Source organism: Schistocerca nitens, chromosome 6 (assembly GCF_023898315.1).
Source record: "Schistocerca nitens isolate TAMUIC-IGC-003100 chromosome 6, iqSchNite1.1, whole genome shotgun sequence".
Lineage (NCBI taxonomy): Eukaryota > Metazoa > Arthropoda > Insecta > Orthoptera > Acrididae > Schistocerca > Schistocerca nitens.
Window position 1 is genome coordinate 242,604,045 of NC_064619.1, and position 14,604 is coordinate 242,618,648.

Here is a 14,604-nt window from a genome sequence, read left to right on the forward strand (position 1 = left end):
TTTGCAATTAAAATTTTATTTTAGTATTATTCTCTTGTTTACATTTTATTTCTGCAGTATTATTCTGCTGTGGCAGGCTAAAGTAATTCTTTGTCAAAGTTATCTGTTCTTACCAGTCAAAATTACAAAAATTTAACTGAAAACTAAAATAATGAAAAATTCCAGGAAGTCTAAAAAACTCTCGGGTTGTTCCCCAATTTCCCCCAAAAAAATTCCAGGGTTTTTTCCAGATTTCCCAAGGCATACACATCCTGTCTAATGATGTACTGATGGTACCATCACAACCACATGCAGTTCATACTGCACATAATTAGAAGAAATACAAGAGATTTATGACACTTGTTAACATCAAACCCAGCTGTCTGACAGTAGGAGCATTGTATGTCAAACCTAGTCACTAGGAAGCACTGCTAATTCAAAACGAAGTTTGTCATTCAGTGATACTGATATCCCCAGGCAACTGCAGATGACACAGGCAACTAGTGCAACCTGTGGGAGGAAGCCCATCACTGTAGTCCTGTTGAGGCCACTCTTAAAAGGCCGCTTTCCATCGCCATCTAGAGATTACAACTGCTCATCCAGCAGCAAAAATCACGTAAACTAAATAAGATGACTGTCTATAGAAGTGAGGTCACTGCAGATGAAAATTCTCCGTTGACACAGCTTCCAATATAACAGGTAATCACAGACATCACTGTTGACAAAAAATAATACATAAATAAATAAATTCAGACAGCAATTGATTCTGAGGCATCTCTCTGAATTATATCGCCAGCTGAATAAGATTATGTCCCGATATTCAAAGATGATTATGCTGAAAGTTACAAAATGAAAATATATCCAGTCAGCAAGAGCTACTATTATTTTGAGGTTAACTATCACTCACAGAAAAGAAACCTTCAACTCTTATTTTACCAGAATGCAGCCGTAGTGTTATCACAGACTGTGGAAGATTTGATCTCCAGACTGACGAGGCTACTCCCACACAGTCACAACAGCAATTCCCTTGGGCAATCATTATCACTGATGACACAGTCACCCTGCCATCACCACCAACACAAGTTCTCGTCAACAATATGAACACTCTGTTTAACTACGAAGTTCTTGTTGAGTGCAAAAAGGTAAATAGCCTCATAAAAGAAATCTATATGCCAGGGATAAAAATAGCCATCATAAATGATCAAGGGCAGTTCTGGATCATCAACTGCCATCGACAACCGCAACTCATCTCCAAAGATCCGGGTAGGTCAGCTTAGGCCCATCAATGGAGACCATGTCATGCTACCATTACTAATTGCACACCACAGGACACTACTACCCAGTTGCCAACATACCCCAGCTGGAGCAAGGAATAATGTGAGTGAGTTTTTGCTATTCTCTTTCAATTTACAAGTGCATTTAAGTCCAGAGTGGAGGTGAGATACCCTCAACAACCTATTGTTGAACACTAAGGCAGCACCGAAGATCAGTAGTCAGTCACTCATACAGGGAGACTCCAGATGAATGACAATTTTGAAATGAGTAGAGAAGATGTTGTGAGACATTATTCAGCCACCAGAGAGTTGTTGGTCTTCCCTTGTGTACTCAGGAAGAGGAAAGATGAGCCACAGATTTCATGTATCAATTACCAATGGCTGCACAGAAGCAACCAAATGGACATATATCAGCGGCTGCAAATTTATGAAACCTTACACTGTCTGTTGGAAGAGAACTATTTGTTCAGTGCTTCTGCCTGGTAAGCAGGAAACCCAGGTTAAAATTCCAGTCCAGCATAAATTCTCAACTTTCTCCAGTGATTTAAATCAGTATCCACTGGCAGCTAATGTCCTTAATTAATTTGTGTCTTAATTCCATTTGGTTTGCTCAACACTTCAACCACTTTCAAATTCAAGATGGACAACCTGCTTTGATATCTTCAATGGACAACATGTCTTTGCTATCTGGATGACACTGTTGTTTTCTTGAAGACATTTTAAATATCATCTAAGCTACCAGGCAACTGTGCTGAAGTGTACCAGTGAAACAGGTCTTTGCCTGAATCAGAGGAACTGCTCCTTTGTCACCCAATAATTTAAAATTTTGGGGTATGTAGTAAACAAAAATGTAGTCCATCCTGATACAGAAAAATTAAAGGGTTTCCTCAGGATGTGCTCTTACTACAAAAACTTAATTAAAGGTTTCAATTGCACAACACAGCCATTAGAACTGCTGCAGGGAGAGGCAAAAGAAATGACACCTCCATGAGCCCTAGCATTTTTTGACAAGAACACTGAGATGGAAGTGCACACTGATGCTAATGGGCAGTCAATATACAGGAATGCAATGAAGGAGTGACTGCTTGTACTTGTAAATTACTACCAAAGTCCAAGAAGAATTACTTTATGACTGAGAAACAGTGTCTAGCACTTGTCTGGGCAATCAATAAAGTCCAATCTTATTTATTTGGCAGACCATTCACTGTTACGGTACCTCGATGTAATTAACTCCATTTGAATGGTGCAGTGACAATGACATGACAACATGATCAAAATACAAGAATCTACGATCACTTCCATACAAAGGGCCAATGAGACTATATCCACAGTCTGAAGCCATAGTCCACTCTGCAACAGCCGGTCACCGTTTTGTGAGTAGTGGGAGCAGCCGTTTTGTGAGTAGTGGGAGCAACGCCAGTGTACAGTTTTTATGTCACAGCATAAGAGTTATTGTTACTCTATTTCTGATCCTTTGGAACTGTCCCTAATCTGATGCAAATGTTTTCTTGAACTTCAGAAGCTTCCAATAATAAATAGCATTCCTGAAAAAGCTTTAATTTCTATTTGGTCTATAACTCTTGAGTAAGGAACCCATAAGAACTTTTCTCTAATTGAAGCTATGCAAATATTGGGGCATGTCATGATTTTTGTGACAATATCATCAGTCAAAATTAATTTTAGACATTGATTTTTTTTTTTTTTTTTTTTTTTTTGCGTTTCTAACATTCATTTTAGGGCCTGAGAAATTTTTTATAATATTATGGACACCTGTTGTCACATTAGCAATAGTTTTAAGTTTTTACTAAAATAATATTTATATGGGTTGCTACTATCTTTCTTGTCACTAGCATTATCACATGAAATTTCTGAAGTTCATTTGTATCAGTTTTCTGTTCTGATTCCATATTAGGTTCACCATATTGTGTTCACTATCCTCATACATATCCTCCTGTGACTGATCTTCTTCATCGGTATAATCATACTCTGCAGGACTGGATATCATCATCAGTATCACATCTGTTTCAGGCATTGCAGAATGATTACATCATAAGGCAGGTGGACTAAAATTGTAGGAATTTTACTTTCAAAGGTCAAAAGTTAACTCACAAAGTCAGACCTACACTGGCTTATACCTCACCCATTCTCAGGAAGCTACTAGGCCTGAGACATGTCTGTGCCTGTCTTTAGTGGAGGAATCAAGATTTTTTTCACTCACTGTGAGATAACACAATTCTATTCCTGATCCTACATCATCACCCACATGACTAATGGAGGGTTAAAGTGCTCAACAAATGTTCATGGCTGGCCCCAAGGGTATTGCCAAACTGTGGAGGGGGTCTTAGAGTAGAGGGACTCTTTACTCCCCACCCCCACAAACACAATGTGCTATTTTTAAGAGAGAATACCACTATTTATACATCTTCAGCTATAATTTGTTCAACTTTAGTTAGAACTTACCTCTTGTCCTGAATGAATGCAAAGGGATGGACATTGTCTAGGTAAGCACTTACATTTATGAAAAATTCACTGAAATATTCCATTATTTCTGCAGGATTTTCAATGGATTTGTCCCCTATCTTAATTTTGGAGATATGTGGACTGCCAGCTGAGACAGATTTTACAGTTAACCATACTACTTTAGATTTATTTGTATGGTTCAGAATGAATTCTATGTGTGTCATTTCTTTTGCTGACTTTACCACCCTTCTAAATACAGTTTTACTCCATTTTGCATACTTTATAAAATCTTAATTTTTATTGCTTTTCAGTTCATTATGTAAATGACTTTTTCAGACACTTGACACTTTTACACCGAAGTTATCTACTTCAGTTTGCGTGCCATTTTTGATAGCAGATTGCAGGGGGAAATATTTTGTTAAAAATGTGGAAAAACATTCAGAAATCTGTAGAGTTTTAGAATTTTTGGTACTATGATCAACTACTCACTTTACTCCTTAAAGCCTATAATAAAATGAGTTTATATTTTCCTTACTGAATCATTGTTTGATGCCCATTTTTAATTGTTGGTTCATTTATTTTTGGTAGCTGCAAAAACAAGGCAGAATGATCAAAAATATCAAATCAGTAAAGTATTTTTTTGTATCATCAAATGAATAATTTCTCAGAATGTTGTCTAAATATGTTCCAGTTTGTTCACTCTCTCTCAAAAATTCTGTAAAGTTTAGCTTGAAACAAAATGCTTGAATCAGATCAATAAATTCCCTAGATTCACTGATTTGTGTATTATGTTTATATTAAAATCAGCAACTATGATAATTATTTTCTTTTGCTCGTTTGTTAGTTTCTGTAAGAGACTCCCTAGTTTAAACAAAAATACTTTTGTCACTTCTTTATCTGGGATTCTATATATCATGTTGCCCCCTGCCTCCCCCCCCCCCCCATTCTCTTTATTGTGCAACTGGAATAGCTAGCGGTACCAGCAGCTCTCTCAAGCACATTTTTAAATGAGATTTTTGCATCCTGCTTTTCCTCTTCTGATATAAATTTAGTGGCTTTGCATATAATCACACGTGCTTGATTACGAAGAACTTTCCCTGGACCTACAGTGCTTGAAATCTGTGATGCCATGCTTTTTAGTAAAGAGACAACAAGAATGCTCAAAGTGCGGATGTCAGTAGGTGACAGTCAACTGAGGTGGCCGTCTGTTCTAAACAATGGGGTGGAGTTGCCCAGCACTTATGGCAAAAATGTGCTTCATTGGGTGCCAAGTTATTTTGTGCTAGCCCTACTTGATTCTGTATTTGGTGCATCTGGTATGACAATATTAATGTGACAATGTTTCCTATAGGGCACTGATGCAGCAATGATTCATTACTTTGAACCATAAACAATTTTTTGAGGTCACCTCAACCTGCAGCCTAGAGATGGCAAACTAATTACACTTGGAAAAATGTTTAAGTCTGTACACAATATGATAATGAAGAATCTGTGCACACAGGCCACTTCTAATGGGTGAACAAGTACTTATAATGAAGAATGAGAACAAATGTTGGAAGTTTTTGAAGGATTACGTGAATGCATAGTGGACAGTCTAAAACTGTGCTGTAAGTGCACTGTAATGGAAAACCACTCTCAGTTGTACAACAAAATCATTTTTATCAGTATAAAACTATTCCCAGGTGATATATATATAAACACTTTGACAATATGCGATAATGTCAGCATTAAAGAGGGCAAGGAAAGCCACTCCCTTATGTCTAACAGACGTCTACAACTAATCCAATAATATAGTCTTCCCCATAAAGAATTTAAATGCTCATGACTTAATGTAAAAGATAATTTCACACAAATATGGATTCAGATAAAGTTATACAAATACTAGCAGCTGATAAAAAGTGCGGTACTAATATATCAACACAGCAAGTTGATTAATGGTTCACTCCCACCAAAAACCAAAATATTACTACTGTATCTGTAAATAGGACTATTGGCAATGTTGAATATACATGTGACAACACAAATGAGATACCTTTAGTTCTGTCACAAACTGTAATAGCCTTAGAAGAATAAACCTGTGTAATATCATGAACAGATAACTAGAAGTTACTTAACAAAGTATGCTGCACATGTTCTGACAAATGAATTCTGGCCAAAAGTTTATCAAGTGCCTTCCATGTATTTACCTCCAAAGATTTGTTGGTAATAGCTTATTGAAGATGCAATGGGTAGGTGAAACAATAACATGACATTTTCATTTATAGTTAAGCTTCAAATTCCCAGTGCAAACAAAAATTTCCTGAAAAAAGTAAGTTTTTTTGCTCACAGCAACTGAAACACTCTTGTAACCTAATTCAGACTGAAACCAAAAAAGTTTTACTTACTATACACTCACAATATAGAAGAAATAATACAAACTTAAACTTCTAGGCAATTTGGAGCTATAAAGAGTGTGAAATTCAGTACACAGAGTTGTCACCTGTCAGCAAGGATGAATAACTTAGCTGGGTGGGTGGGTGGGTTGGTTGGTTGGTTGATTTAAGAGTGGGGACCAAACAGTGAGGTCATTGGTCCCATCAGCGTTATGAATAATCTAACTTTCTTGGGCTCTAGTCACACAGGTCGATTCAGATCCTATGTGGCATTGAGTAAGACCCTACCCTAAACCCATCAAGGAAGTCGGCTGTGTCCTTTCAAAGAAACCATCTTAGCATTTGCCTGAAGAAATTTAGGGGAAATCATGGAAAACCTAAATCAGGATGGCTGGACATGGGCAACTTAACTGGGTATTGAGTTAAACTGGGCTAGGATAACAGACATGGGTACGTCAACCAATGGTGCTTCAATTTTATATCAGAGTTCATCAATCGTAGTGGCTGTCAATGGGGCATCAAAGTGTGTCGGCAATCCAGGACCAGCTGCTTTCACCACGTGAGAGATCTGGATATGTGCTAGTCAGGACAAAAGCTGAAAAATGGTTCAAATGGCTTAGAACTAATTAAACATAACTAACCTAAGGACATCACACACATCCATGCCCGAGGTAGAATTCGAACCTGCGACCGTAGCGGTCACGTGGTTCCAGACTGTAGCGCCTAGAACCGCACGGCCACCTCAGCCGGCGACAACAGCTGAACTCCACCTATAAGACAGTATGAACAAAATGCGATTTCGCATTATCTTGGTGGTAGATTGTCACAGATACCTCGAAAATACAGCACACCCACCGGCTTTAGTAAGTCAGAACTGCAATGTCTGCTGTCTAAATTAGCAGCTATGTGAAACAGAGTGTTGTTTACGCAATGATAACCAATACCACACCAGGTGTTGAGCTTGTGTGACAATACAAATACAATCTGGCAATGCTTGTCTTCATTAGAGCTTCTACACGTGTACAGATCCACCATGATGCAGTAGACAGTTTTGAAAAGTGGTGCCACTGACATGACCAGTGTTTGTCTGCTGCTGTCTCTTGCAAAGCCGTAACAATTGTTTCCAAACTGTGGTGCCTGAGGTGCCATTGCACTGGCCATGTAGATACTTCACTTGCTGCAAACAAGCTCAGTTCGTGACTCAAGGCATGTGACATGATTGTGCAATCCTGCAAAGCCAACTGAATAATCTAACTTTCTTGGGCTCTAGTCACACAGGTCGATTCAGATCCTACGTGGCATTGAGTAAGACCCTCCCCTAAACCCATCAATTCCACATTTACCTGACAGTCATGGGATCTGACCAAAACAACCAACAAAATTGTTGAATGATAAATCTTAGTCTCAATGGGCCATGATCGTAATGCCTTTTTATTCCATCATGTGCTGGTAGACATTTCTCCTTCATGCACGAGGTGGCGCACCATGATCTTCCCAAAAAGCAAACAACATTCAAACGTTCTTTCTGAATGAGAAACCCACTCCATAATATCTCTCAGATGGCATTACTCAACTTTGTGTGGCTGTGCTGAAACGCTAATCATTTGCATATCCAAGCATACGAAATATTTCATGCCAATGTGCAGTTGTGTTGTATTGCAAGTTCAATGACCAGCAGTGTAATTCAACACAAGAAATTCAAAATTTCTACACATATCAGTGACAAAAGCATCAACATGCAGCAAACACTGGAAGTAATAGAGTACCTCCCCATATCAACAAGTAGTATTTTTGGCACATATACATAACATTACGAGGTTGTCACTTGATATCCTATACCGTCCTCTTAACTGGCTGCTTCCAACAAGATATGATGCACAGTCAACATTTGGCCTATACTGTGAACAAGCACAGCAAGTTGATGGTCCTTAAAAGGTTTAACTTTTTTTCCTGTAATTAATGAACTTTACGTTTTGTTTTGCTAGTTTATTGTTGTACACTGTAACAACTGTTCCCACAAAATTAATTCAGTTTTCATTGTTAAATAATACTGTACAATGCAATCCACCTTGCAACAATCTACATGGATAAAGGGTACACTGATCCTGAAAATGAAGAAATGATGGTTTCACAGTACTTCTGCTTATAAAAACAATACAGTGCCTATTCTTGTAGAAACCTAAATGGGGGTTACAAGACACTGATATTTGACAGATAACGCTACAGCCAATACTGAAGGTGTGTATAAAGAGACCGCTCTCACAGCTAGTGCAAAGAAACCATGCATCGGAGAACAAATATTCTCAATTTTTGATATCTAGTAATGTAAATTTTGCAAAATCCAAATATTCTCAATTTTTTATATCTAGTAATGTAAATTTTGCAAAATCATAAAACTATCATTATAAACAGCAATTAAATTGTCTGCTGCATACAACCAGTCTTAAGACCAATATTTTTTTTAGTGTAAAGAGCAAGGAATAGCACTTTCCTGAATCAGAATGAGAGTGTGATTCGACCAGGATTATACAAAATGTGTGTAGCGACAGTGTATATGATGATAGTACAAGATGGCTACTCAAACTTATGAGGGGCAACACCTGGAAATTCCAGGTGCAGCGAGTTTGAAATATTACATATTTTAAAATTTATGATTCATAAAACACAGTAAATTTCAGTTTCAATGCCAGGTTAAAAACGTGCAATTCCCCAACATTTTATAAAATTCCCCAAGATTTCCCCAATTTTTCCAGGTAAAATCTAGCTCCCTGAAAATTTCAGGTTCTATAGAAGAATGGCCACTGTGTAGTAAAAAAAATAAGCAAGTATTAGTAAGCATGATGTGCTGCAGATAATCAAATTATCAAGAAAAATTCATAATTATCATTCTACATCGGTTAGTGAAAGAGGTATTCAGAGAGCAAAAAAGGGGATTCAGAGAGGCAAGCTAAGGAAAGAAGAAAATTTTCTAAAATATGATTAGGTCGTGAAGTGTCTGGTGACAGAGAATATTCTTCTAATGGTCCAGGACTAAAAACAGAAATTAACAGTTGAAACTCCATTCCATGAAAATATGGATGCTATCTAATGAATTATAAGGAACATTTTCTTGTTTACTGTTAACTAATACCTAAATCATTGTGGGCTTGTATGGCATACCAGTTTACACATTTATTCATACCCTTTTCAGAATGTTTCAAACGCCTAAGATTTACACCAACCAAAGCTTGTCAAACAAGTTTTTTCTTCCAGCTATGAGACAATTTTCTCTGAACAACAACCACCAATGTACTGAAATTAATCTGTGTTCAACATTCCAAACCTCCAAAACAAAAGAATTCTTTTTAATGAAAGAAAATATTTTCCCTGAATTTAAAAAGCAGGTATTGGAGACTCCAGGACACCTTCACTAACTCTTTGTTCTGGGCAGTTCACTACCAATTACCAACATCCAACCAAGCCTCACAAAGTAGTTCAGTGTTAAATTTTGTCACAGGGCATACCCCTTCTGTAATTATAGATGGAGTACTGCCAGAAAAAGGCTGGGAGCCAGGATCAAATCCTCACTAGGCACACAGTTTCAACTTCTTACATACAACTGCTACAGCAAATATTCTGTTTAACAAAAATCCTTTTTGTCATGAGGTATTTAATTCCAACTGTGTAAATTCTGTTAGTATGTGAAAGTAATTTCTGCAGTTAATTGTGTGCTTCCAGGTGTTCTGCCAAATTATTGTTTCCATTTTACATACAATATTTTGATGACTGAGCCAGCCATCTTCATCAGGTTCTACGAGTTTCGCTGTTATGTGTGTGTATTCTCTGGTTGGACTCCAACCAAACTGAACTACTGTTGTCCCTTGTGCTGCTATTTATAGCCAAGTTCAGTTCCCAATGTTCCCTACACCCTTTCATGCTTTTGTTTCCAGATCTCTCATATATTCCTTGAAACTCAAATTTGCACAGCATTTCTATACTCTAGTGGATGTGATGGCTATTGAGATTTTAATAAATTGAGTGCCAGTCCCAAGCGTTATTTAAATTGAAACCTATATCCCTGTTTATTAGGTTTTCTGACAACTGTATTTTGATAGATTTCTTAATTATGCTGTTCCAGAAACTAGACATTTACACCACAGCACTGGTCTCATTGTATTACATTTCATGATTATAGTCATGGCAGTGCTCGCGTGACAGCTGATTTGATTTGCTTGAATATTTTTAGTTGTGTGTGTCGCTGATGTATCTCATCTTTTTTTGATTGTTTCTGTGGTCTGCTATACACAAGACAATGTCACAGTTGCATAGAATCAGTACACACCCAGTTTACAGAGACCTAGATCATCTTTTACAAAGAATACTTTTTATTTAGATGCTATGCTTTCATGCAAGACTATCAATCTTTCTGGATACTTGGCCAGCATAAGGTAGATATGATATGTTTGGTGACTCTTCCTCAGCCTCAGATTGAACAAGCGATGCAATCAAAATCAAGAACACCTGAAAACGAAGATGAGATTGAGACTGAGGAAGAGAAGCAATTTGTGAGACTGACAATGTTCACACCGTCAGAAATGTGCCATTTCTATTCCTTGCATAAATGTACTTTTTATGTACCAGTTTTCTACAACAAATACACTCATTAGCTAGCGAAATACTCCGGATAATAAACAGTATACTTGTAGCTAAAAAATTGTTTCTTCAAGAATAGTACTCACCTTAAGCAGCCAAGTGAGAATTGACTCTCGATAGGGGATGAAGTGTCTTTTTTTGTTGCTTGTATTTTCAGCAAGCGATGCTATCACCTTACCCAAAGTTAGCAAGGACCTGTTGATGCTTACACCTTCCTGAAAAAATGCCAGGAAACATAAAATAGTTGTTAACAGCAAACAGTCATGAACTGACTGGCTTTAATAAATATGTTTCCTACATAATGGTCAAAATACTTTTTTCCCACTGGCATTTTAAACTGGATGTGTAACTCAAGTGCAAGAAAAAAGCTGTTTCGTACCCGCAATCTCTCGCCAGTTGCACAGGTTTGTGAAACACGTTCACTGCCTGCTAAGTCTACTAGATTTATTTTACTTCTGCGACTATGTTCATAAATTTCTCCATTAAGAACATCTTTCTGAAACATGAAGAAAACACAGTTTAAAGAATCACTTACAGTTACAACTATAAATGTGCTACACAAGTTCTTAATTTTCTATGTTTACGAAACGAAAATAATCAGTGTTTCCCTTAGAGTCAGCTGACAAAATATTTGGGATTAAACACAAAGAAATAAGAAAAATCAAAGTAATTGTTATGTCATGATCTACTGACCAGAAATGAAAGCAGAATGTAAATAATTCATTTTTTGAGTCTTTTGCTTGGTGCTGTTCATTCAAGAATCTTTGTAGTCCAAATATGACATTCACTTCGCTTTGGAAGGTCAGCTTGGGTATTTAAAGAAGAGAGGCAACTGAAATGGAATTTTAGTTTTTCATTCAGTAATTACTTTTTTAAATGTGCTGGAAAAAAAAAAGAGTGCTATCAGGCTATCAGGGTCATGTCCCTGAAAAGAAAGAATTCCAAAGAAGAAGATGAAGAATTCCTTCACGAAGAAAGTTGACTTCAAATGACTGATCCATCTAATTTCTTGAGCATAAGAGAGTGTGAGGGAGAGATTTTAAAAAAATCATAGGGTTGTTTGTACCTGTGCTCTAACAACAAATTAGTTGACACTCATGCACAGTCAAACATGGAAAGGGGAGACACGGTTGGTTCACCATTAACAGCACTAATGCTATGTCAGCAACAGCAACTCTGCAGTTGTGTACTGAATACATTCACATGCTACCTGTTGACCTGCAGTGCTGAGTTCACTTTACAAGACTGTATTAGCTTTATCACTTTTCTCTGTACTTTTGCTAGACTTTCCTGATCATCTGTTGTGTAAAATACACTCTCCCCACAGGGAAACAAAACATGACCGTAAGAAAAGTAAATCACAAGGCATTAGCAGCTGAATGTAGTAAACAGCACCTGAGGTGGCAGAGTGGTATGATAGTGCTGAGTAGAACAGATGGTCAAACCAAGGGCATTCTCTTATTGGTTGTTACTATGGTACCATTTCTGTAAGCAACTATTTCTTAATAACTGGTCATTCCTGATGCCAAATATCCATCACGATGCCATCTACTCAGAGGGCTACTCCCACAGGCACCACCCAGCCACAGCAAACGTCACTTGGCATGATGGACAGTGTCCGGAGTTCCTGCAGGGACAGGCACCGTCAAGTGTATGATCTCTGCATGGTCAAGGGGCTTCTCCTAACAGATATCCGATGAATCCTCGAAGGACGGACTACCATGCTGCATATTGGGGGATCTTAACAACTCAGTTAGGTATAACCAGTGCAAGTATGTCAATGATATGTTCAATGATAACCAACAGAATGCATTATAGGAAAGATCATGTGCATTGCATAGGTTTAATATGAAGATCCAGTAGTTTATGTTCACAGATGAGTCAAGAAACATTACTTCTTCACATAGTGGTAAAACTGAGATATTTGCTCTGAAATGATGGTACATCATTGGCTGTTATTTTTTCTGGGCATTAAACATTAATGGAAGATTAGGGAACAGAGGGGAGGGGTGGGGGGTGTTTGGAGGGTTAAGGCACTAAACAGTGAGGTCACCAGACCCTTGGTCAGCAATAGGCATGTGGGGAGGGGAGGGGAGTTGTTTGGGGGATTCAGGGACAAAACAGCAAGGTCACCAGTCTCTTGGTCAAGAGGTAGATCTGGAGTTAGTGATTGATGCCTGGAAGACATTTGATCAAATTATGAAAGTATGAAGGAGTGGTAAAATAAAGGCAATATTTATGCCAGGGCTGAGAAATAAAATTATCTTGAAGAAATTATAAAAACTGTTCAACTGTTTATTTGTCAACATTATTAAGGTCTTGCCTTCATCCTAAAATGTAAAATGGGATGCAGCACAAAAAGGTTGGACAGCATCTAAAAGCAAATGAAACAGAGAAAGAGGGATGACCAAGGCAAGGCTTCTGGCCATAGCACTGTGACTGCAGCCTAGTGTCTGCAAATCACTTGGTTTTGTTTTATTCTTATGGTGTGGGGAAGGAGGGAAGTTCTAAAGGCTGCAATGATCTGCACTTAACTGCAGTCCAGAGACTACTGCAGACTTGCAGCCACCAGCTAATAACTGGTCATTTCTGATGCCAAATATCCATCATGATGCCATCTACTCAGAGGGATACTCCCACAGGCACCACCCAGCCACAGCAAACGTCACTTGGCATGATGGACAGTGTCCGGAGCTCCTGCAGGGACAGGCACCGTCAAGTGTATGATCTCTGCATGGTCAAGGGGCTTCTCCTAACAGATATCCGATGAATCCTCGAAGGACGGACTACCATGCTGCATATTGGGGGATCTTCCCCTCACAGTTTGCACATTTTGAGAGAAGTTTTGAAAAGGCTGAGGTCTAACCCAGATACGAGGACCAAATACAGCTTAACCAAAATATGTGCTGTAAAATAAGGTGGCTAAAGTCATGTCATAACTGCCACCCTACTTACAAACTATGATTTCTGTTCACTGAACCTGTATATCTTTTTCCCCTTTTCTCTTTCTTCCATATTTCTATTACCCTTTCAGCCTCACATTTCATTTTTTTTAAAGTCCTAAAAACCTGAGGTTATTTGAAGTTTGTGCACCTACCTGCAATTGGTTTCTATCAGCTGCAAAGGCTCCTGTTTCAGCAATTTGAAAAAACAAAATCCTATTTCACGATATCAGGCAGCAATTTGGAAGTTACTTACGTAATCATTCAGTTCAATGATTAGAATTTTTTAGTTGCACAAATGGTAAATACTTTTATTTTGATTTTTAAAAGCGAAAAATGGGGGAATGATGAGGCGAAGGGATTGTAGGCAGAGAAAAAGATATGAAATAAGTGACTGAAACAAGTGACATGTCAAAATAAAGTATATGTATTTTAACAACTTTTAATGTTTTGTTCTTATTTTATGAGGAATTTAAGTTCATTACTAGTCGTAAATAGCAGCATGTAATAAAAATAACTTACCTGTCTTTGAGTAAGTGTAATGCAGAAGATTGAATGGGATCGTGAACTCTTTTCATTCATCACTGTAGATGCTGTTGCTTTTTGACTATTACCCACCATCAGCCAGCCCTAAAATTGCAAACCCATAAGAATGTGTGAGACAGTCTATTAGATATAAACCACAGAAAAATTTGAATTAAACTAGTATTTCAATAGCTGGTTTATTTATTCAAATCATCAAGAATTTTGCTATAAAATGCAAACAGGCAGAACCACAGTTCACCCCCGGGAGAAAACATTTTTACAGCCTATACCCAAATTAATAAAATTTATAAATATGCATGAAATCCATTTACTGGAGAATTTTACAATCCAATTATTCTAAAAAACAGGGAGGGTGAGAGCCACATACCTACTCATCTCAGACAACAGCATGAGTCAGTT

General features: G+C 37.7%; 1 protein-coding gene across 4 annotated transcripts in view; it reads right to left on the reverse strand.

Annotated features, from left to right (window-relative positions):
• Nucleotides 1-14,604, reverse strand: part of LOC126263648 (kinesin-like protein KIF14) — a 305,750-nt gene that overhangs the window by 278,015 nt on the left and 13,131 nt on the right. For all 4 annotated transcript variants that reach the window (XM_049960751.1, XM_049960750.1, XM_049960752.1 and 1 more), the window contains exons 5-7: nucleotides 14,182-14,289; nucleotides 11,097-11,213; nucleotides 10,804-10,932 (exon numbers count right to left, since the gene is read on the reverse strand). In XM_049960751.1, coding sequence (XP_049816708.1) covers nucleotides 10,804-10,932; nucleotides 11,097-11,213; nucleotides 14,182-14,289 — 354 coding nt within the window. The remainder of the gene's footprint in view (nucleotides 1-10,803; nucleotides 10,933-11,096; nucleotides 11,214-14,181; nucleotides 14,290-14,604) is intronic.